Source organism: Vanessa atalanta, chromosome 26, assembly GCF_905147765.1.
Source record: "Vanessa atalanta chromosome 26, ilVanAtal1.2, whole genome shotgun sequence".
Classification (NCBI taxonomy): domain Eukaryota; kingdom Metazoa; phylum Arthropoda; class Insecta; order Lepidoptera; family Nymphalidae; genus Vanessa; species Vanessa atalanta.
In genome coordinates, this window is record NC_061896.1 from 4,312,723 (window position 1) to 4,320,667 (window position 7,945).

At 40.5% G+C, this 7,945-nt stretch overlaps 1 protein-coding gene across 1 annotated transcript; it reads right to left on the bottom strand.

Moving 5' to 3' along the window:
* Positions 1-6,356: 6,356 nt before the first annotated feature.
* On the bottom strand, positions 6,357-7,187 carry LOC125073874. The gene has a single exon (XM_047684957.1). The coding sequence runs from the start codon at positions 7,185-7,187 to the stop codon at positions 6,357-6,359; it is 831 nt and encodes a 276-aa protein (XP_047540913.1).
* Between the last annotated feature and the right edge of the window lie 758 nt (positions 7,188-7,945).

A 7,945-nucleotide genomic window follows, 5' to 3' on the forward strand; every position in this document is an offset into this window, starting at 1 on the left:
ACATACACAGATAATATATATTTATATAAACTATAAATTTAATACTAATAACATGAATATGTTATTATAGGTACACTACAGTACTCATTAAGGTTGGAAGGCTTTTGTGCAAGCCCCTCTGGTTAGGTGTTATTTCCGTTCATTCAACTCATCGTTTATTTTACTAATGCAGCAAAACTTAGTACTGGGAATCGCCGCTTTAAAGGGTGAGTGACCCAGTGCATTACAGGCAGGACATAAATTCTCAGTTCCAATTATTTTTTTTGTATTAAAACAATTGCTTGACTCATGTAATCGACAGGTGTGAGAAATATACAGACTGTCTAGTCTGCCGGCTAACGTAGAGACGAGGCTCGCTCTGCCATCATGGTCCAGAAGCCCCAACGAACATGCCAGATGCTGTGATATCGGACCAGCTCTATTAACACCTCATGTACATATTTTGTATACATTTCACTATTAAAAAAATAATTATTTATAATTACATATTTTTTTTATTAGAGAATAAAAAAAAAATTGACATTAATGGCATTAACATGCTTCCCGATGCGAAATATTTATTAAACAAAATCAATACTTATTATATTATTCAGTCAATAACAAATGAAATCAAATGCATTTCTTGCATTGTAGTATTTTTGTACCATTAATGTTATTGGAATATCGAGAAAAAGGGTGAAAAACTCAGGTAGTTGCTTTTTTAATAAGATTCATAATTATTTTTCTTAATCAGTCTTACGCTGGTATTAAATCCAAGCGTCTTTATCCAATAAGTATTTCTATGTATAGAATTAAGTAAGGCCTTACTAAGCCAAACACAACCCCCCAAACTTTCGCACATTAAAAATAATAATCCCACGATATGTTCGACAGTAAATCAAAACTCGTAATATCGACATAATAAAACAAAGTCGTAACATGGTAAAATATGTTCGTACCCTCCAAATAAAGGCCATTAAGAAGGGAAGTAGGTTCGATTTCCTTTATTGCCACCCATAAAGGTGTTAAGCTAGTGATTGTAATAATAAACGGGGCGTTAACGTAACATACTATAGATTTAGGTAATAATTTTTTATATGTTATCGTGCAAGATTGATATTCGTTAAATTTTGAAATGACTAGTTTATTTTATTTTTATCGTATATCATATAATATTTTCATATGACATAGAGCTAGAATTATAATTGTATAAATAAAAATTGCCTTTAAAAACTTTTAATAAATTCTATCTTTTATGGAATTATGATCAGTCATTTATGTCTTCTTTTTCAGTTAAATGAAAATAGATACTTCGATTTATTTATATCTAAATTTGAGTTATTATCAAAATACTTCTATTTATTTATGAACGCATTGAACAGCTGTTTATATCATTTTGCATTCGTCCTTTAAATAAATAAATAAATATTGAACAACATCACATACATTACTTTGATCCCAATGTAATTAGCTAAAGCACTTGTGTTATGGAAAATCAGAAGTAACGACGGTACCACAAACAAACACCCAGACCTAAGACAACACAGAAAACTAATGAACTTTTTCTACATCGACTCGGCCGGGAATCGAACCCGGGACCTCGGAGTGGCGTACCCATGAAAACCGGTGTACTCGACCACGGAGGTCGTCCTTTGTTGAACATAAATGGCTGTCGTCCATATATTCTGGTCATTTTAATAAACAAATGCGTCAGTCAATATTGTATTGTTATAATACATAAAAAAAAAATATTATATCTTATAAGGTTCTTGTAGTACCTAGTTGGTAAATAGGTAACGTTCTAGGCGAACGAGCCAATGTGCAATGATAGTAAGTGGTCACCACCGCTCATAGATAATGGAGACAAGGGCTCTGTAAGAAATATCATCCTTACTTTCCTCAAGATGTCACGTCCCCTTTGCCTGTAGTTACACTGGCTGACTCACCCTTCAAACCGGAACTCAACAATACTTAGTACTGCTGTTTGGCAGTAGAGTAATTGAGGAGAGGACAGTACCTACCTGTACGAGCTTGCACAAAGCCCTACCAAATAAAACTTGGATTTATTTTAAAGTCATTGTTCTAGCAAGGCTATAGATATTTATACATATGTAGAATAAGTGGAAGCAATATGCAATTACTTTAGTAATTTCACATTACATAATACAGTCGTGACGTTTTAATACCCAAAGTCTATTTGTTTAAATCCCGAGACACCTAGTAACATCGCTTTATCAGACCCTACTCAAAGTAGCATCTGTCAGAAAGATTAATACGTTATACGATAACAGTGTTACCGTTTAAATAACACTTTACATTATTTCAAATAGAATTAAATTGTACGAAAATCTTCTCTCTCTTTCTAACTATTTTTTCTTTTTCACGCTCATATTTTTAAGCATATTAAAATTACAATGGTTCAAGAATTGTTACAAGACAGCGGAAAAGACGATAGAAGAATTAGCTCGTCCATTTTAATAACCGAAATACTACTCCATGTACTACTAAATGATAGCATTGTTAGTAAGTTAGTTTGTTTATAAATAAAGTTTACTTGGTGGAAGGGTTATGTGCCAACTCGCCTGGGGCACGCCATATCACCCACTCATCAAATATTCGACCGCAAAACAGCAGTACTTAGTATTGTCGTGTTCGAGGGAGGGATATATAACATATAACATATAACTTCTGTAGTGATATGTACAATTAAGAAGGAGTGTTGAGCGAGTAAAAGTTGAAGAGAAAGAGTTTATAGATAGAAAAGACAGTTTATTGAAAGTCACGAGCACACACACACACTAAAAGTCAGAAGAAGAAGAATAAGTTTAGAAGAGGCACAGAATTACACAGAGACAGTTACAAATTATAAATTATAAAAATAGGACGCGGCGGATACAATTTACTTAGAATTTCGAATTGAGCTAATAGCGTGTAAGCGTACAGCTGACTGCCCGATCGGCCGGTGCATCGTCCATCGGCGCGGCGCAAGCGCCGCCCCTTTGTGACGTACCGTTCGAGACAATGGGACCGGGCAGCGGCCGATCTATTTATTTACTACTAATAAATATGTTTGCGTGACCGCTTTACATACAAATAAATATGTGTATTATTTTACAATATTTTTTTTTTATCTTTATTTATTTTTACAAATTATCTATTTTTTTATAATAACATATTTTTTTGTAATTTTTATATTTTTTATATTTATGAAAATACATAATTATGCTACATCACCCCCCTTCAGAGACCGGGTTACGGGCGATAATAGTCGGGAAATTTTACAATGCGGCCCGAGTGTGTTTTCTTTATATTATCACCGGCAAAAGATAGCCTCTGATGTTTCTCTTGTGTGTTGTGATGATGAGTGTGAACATTGGATGGTGGTGTATTGTAGGATGGTAGTGTGTTTGTTGGATCACTAAGTATGTAGGCCGGTTTTAAACGATCTATCGATACTGTAACCTGTTTACCATTTACCATGATTTTGTACACCTTGTCGCTACGTGAAATAACTAAGTGAGGTCCGGAGTATGCTGGTGTTAGGGATCGTTTAGTGGTGTCGTCTCTGAGAAAAACGTGAGATGATGTGGGTAAGTCCTTATAAATGAAACTTTTGACCTTACCACTGTGGTGTGAGCTTGGCGATGGATGCAAGTTCCGCACAAAACTACGCAACCAAGACAGGTAGTCCGTCATGTCTGCCGTTTCTTCGCTACGAGGATCAAAGAAGTCGCCAGGTAGTCGCAGAGGTTGGCCGTAAACAAGTTCAGCCGGTGAGGCTTGTATGTCTTCCTTGTATGCGCTGCGAATTCCCAGTAAGACAAGAGGAAGGGACTCAACCCAAGGTCCATTACCGTGGCAGGTTATTGCAGCCTTGAGCTGCCGGTGAAACCTCTCCACGAGTCCGTTGCACGCTGGGTGATAAGCCGTGGTTCTCCGATGCTGAAAACCAGCACAGACAGACAAATTTTTAAACAGGGCTGATTCGAATTGACTGCCCCTATCGGTAACTATATCTGTGGGACAACCAAATCGAGATATCCATCCGCTTAATAAGGCCTTTGCCACAGTTTCTGCGGTTATGTCCATTAGAGGGATTGCCTCAGGCCATCGCGTAAAGCGGTCTACGGCCGTAAGGCAGTATCGGTACCCGTGACATAACGGCAAGGGTCCTATCAAATCGATGTGGACAAACGCGAATCTCAATTGTGGCAGTTTAAAATTTCCCACTGGAGCAAAGACATGCCTGGTCACCTTACTGCGTTGGCAAGCGAGGCAATTGCGTACCCAGCTCCGGCAGTCTTTCCTTACTCCAGGCCACACGTAGCGTTCTGAGACCAACTTGGCAGTAGCATTGGCACCAGGATGACTCAAGCAGTGTAGACTTTCGTATACCTGCCTGCGTAAGTCTCTGGGAACAAAAGGTCTCGGGGTGGTGCTACTGACATCGCAGTACAGCTTATCCCGAGATCCAGGAATTTTTAATTGCTGGAGTTGCAGAGATGTGTTGCCTTTTAACAGCTCTGATAACTCGGTATCAGAACTTTGAGCTAAAGCTATTCTCTCAGGGTCAACAGGTTGGGTGATTTCCTCAATACGCGACAAAGTATCTGCCACCACGTTGTTTTTACCAGATATATGTCTGATATCGGTGGTAAATTGAGCTATCAGATCGAGGTGACGAAACTGCCTAGGAGAACAATTGTTCTTACGATTATGAAAAGCGAAGGTGAGAGGTTTGTGGTCTGTGTAGACTACGAAGTCGCGAGCTTCTAACATGTGCCTGAAATATTTGATGCTCTCGTAGATGGCAAGCAGTTCACGATCGTAAGGCGAATATTTGATCTGAGCTGGGCTTAACTTACGAGAGAAGAATGCAAGAGGCTGCCATGCCCCCTCCTTCAGCTGCTGAACGACCGCGCCAACAGCTCTATCCGATGCATCAGTGACCAGGGCCAGCTTTGCGTCGCAGTCTGGATGTGCTAACATGGCAGCTTGACAAAGGCTGTTTTTGCAGCTTTCAAAAGCCTCAACTTCCCGTGCTGTCAAGTTGACTGGACTGGAACCTTTGACAGAACCAGATAGTAGTTCGTTTAAAGGTGCCTGGTAAGTCGCTGCGCCGGGAATAAACCTACGGTAAAAATTCACCATGCCTAAGAAACGACGTAATTGTCTTACCGTCGTTGGAATGGGAAATTCCTTAATGGCATCTACCTTAGACGGCAGTGGTGTTGTTCCCTGAGCTGTGATGCGATGACCTAAGAACGTGACCTCGGATACACCGAAGATACACTTAGAGCTGTTTATAACCATACCGTATTCTCGGAGTCTGGTGAAGAGCTGGTGGAGGTGCATCTCGTGGGTCTGTTGGTCTTTTGAAAATACGAGGAAATCGTCCAGGAAAGCATATGTGAAGTCAAGACCTCTGAGCATTTCGTCGACAAAACGCTGAAACGTCTGTCCGGCGTTACGAAGTCCAAACGTCATGTATGGAAATTCATAAAGTCCGAACGGCGTTGTAATAGCGGTCTTCGGAATATCCTCGGGATTCACCCTGATTTGGTTGTACGCCTTTTCCAGATCTATGGTGGAGAATACAGTACAGCCGGAGAGGCTGTGAGTGAAGTCCTGTATGTGACGGATGGGATACCTGTCTGGAATCGTGCGAGCGTTGAGCATCCTATAGTCGCCACAAGGTCGCCAGCCGTCATTTTTCTTTGGCGCTAGGTGTAAAGGCGATGCCCATGGTGATTCGGAAGGACGACAGATACCACTTTGCAGCATGGTTTCAAATTCAGCCTTCGCAATTTTAAGCTTGTCTGGTGCTAGCCGGCGAGGTGTACAAAATACTGGTGGTCCAGGTGTTGTTTTAATGAAGTGCATCGTATTGTGTGAGTGTGTACGGTGTATGCCAGGTGGGCGAGTAATATCGGGGTACTGTCGTAGTATGTCGTGGTATGCAGAATTACCAGAGATTACCTTTACCGATGATATTACGTCTGCTGAATGGGCAGACGAAGCCGGGGACGTAAGCGTAGTTGTGTTGTCGATAAGACGCTGGTTTCTGCAATCAACAATTAAATTGTAATAAGACAAAAAATCCACGCCTATTATCGCCTTCGTAACATCCGCAATAATAAATCTCCAAGTAAAGTCACGGCGTAACCCTAAGTTTAAATTTAAATTAATAAAACCGTAAGTATAAATTTGTGTACCGTTTGCCGCACTTAACTCGAACTTCGTTTTCTCACGTCGTCCTGATAAGGCTGATCGGGGGAAAACGCATAAATCGCTGCCGGTGTCCACTAAAAATTGGTTTTTGGTTCTGCAATCAGTCACGAATAAGCGGCCGGTACTCGGGCAATCACTGGCCGCCATTACTGATCGCCCTTTGCGTTTCCCGACGCTCGGTAGTCACATGGCGGTATACACTTTTTAGCACGTTCGCCGAAATGTTGATGGTACCAGCAGTGTGATGAAGATTTTGATCGCGTAGAACTCGAGCGATGACGACTGCGGTTCCGGTATCTAGACCGTCCGCGCTCTCTCGACATCCTTTCTATTTTTTCGGTTAAACTAGCGACTTGTTTAGCCAGGGCTGCAATTTCGGTATTTTCACTGCTATTACTCGTGACGGCTGATGTTGAGGCCATTTGAGGTCCAACCACGTCGCTAATTCGGTCAGCTAATTCCGCCAGATCGTCGATCGTGCTTTTCGATTGCGAGGCAATAATTGCCTGCATATTATGTGGGAGTCGACTTGCCCATATAGTGCGCAGGAAGTCTTCTGGTACTCCAGGTCCAGCTAAGTTCGTAAGATGCCTGTAGAACTGTGACGGTTTTCTGTCTCCTAATTCCTCGTGCATGAGGAGCTGCTTTAATTTCTTCTCTTTGGAAGCAGATAATCTTTTTATCAACTCGCTTTTTAGCTTTTCGTATTTATTAGTAGTTGGGGGGTAGGTGATTATGTCCTCCACCTCGCAAGCATATTGAGGGTCCAAATTCCCCGTTACATAATAAAACTTGGTCTCGTCAGTTTTTATATTTGACAGAGCAAACTGTGCTTCCATCTGGGAGAACCAAAGAGCTGGTTTCTCGGCGTAAAATGGTGGGATTCTTACACCAACCCGAAATGATTCACGCGTGGTCTCACCCGCATGTTCCGGAACGTTCGGTGCCATTTCGATGCGTGCTTTAGGCTCGCTCATCTTGCTTGTGTTCTTCGGGGTCACCAGTGTAGTGATATGTACAATTAAGAAGGAGTGTTGAGCGAGTAAAAGTTGAAGAGAAAGAGTTTATAGATAGAAAAGACAGTTTATTGAAAGTCACGAGCACACACACACACTAAAAGTCAGAAGAAGAAGAATAAGTTTAGAAGAGGCACAGAATTACACAGAGACAGTTACAAATTATAAATTATAAAAATAGGACGCGGCGGATACAATTTACTTAGAATTTCGAATTGAGCTAATAGCGTGTAAGCGTACAGCTGACTGCCCGATCGGCCGGTGCATCGTCCATCGGCGCGGCGCAAGCGCCGCCCCTTTGTGACGTACCGTTCGAGACAATGGGACCGGGCAGCGGCCGATCTATTTATTTACTACTAATAAATATGTTTGCGTGACCGCTTTACATACAAATAAATATGTGTATTATTTTACAATATTTTTTTTTTATCTTTATTTATTTTTACAAATTATCTATTTTTTTATAATAACATATTTTTTTGTAATTTTTATATTTTTTATATTTATGAAAATACATAATTATGCTACACTTCCCAAGGACGGTGGCACATCGGCAATGTAAGGGATGTTGTATATTTCTAACTATGATTAAGTGGACGTTTGCCTAAGGTTGTTTGACTGTCGGTATTCTACAGGATATACTTTGTAGAGTGTGCTCAGGAATTGCTTAATTTAGTTCCTCCCTTAAAACACGTTCGTAACGATTTACTTCCTCGTTT

Coding starts and splice junctions, on each gene's coding strand:
- LOC125073874 (XM_047684957.1), bottom strand. CDS start 7,187: ATGAGCGAGCCTAAAGCACGCATCGAAATGGCACCGAACGTTCCGGAA.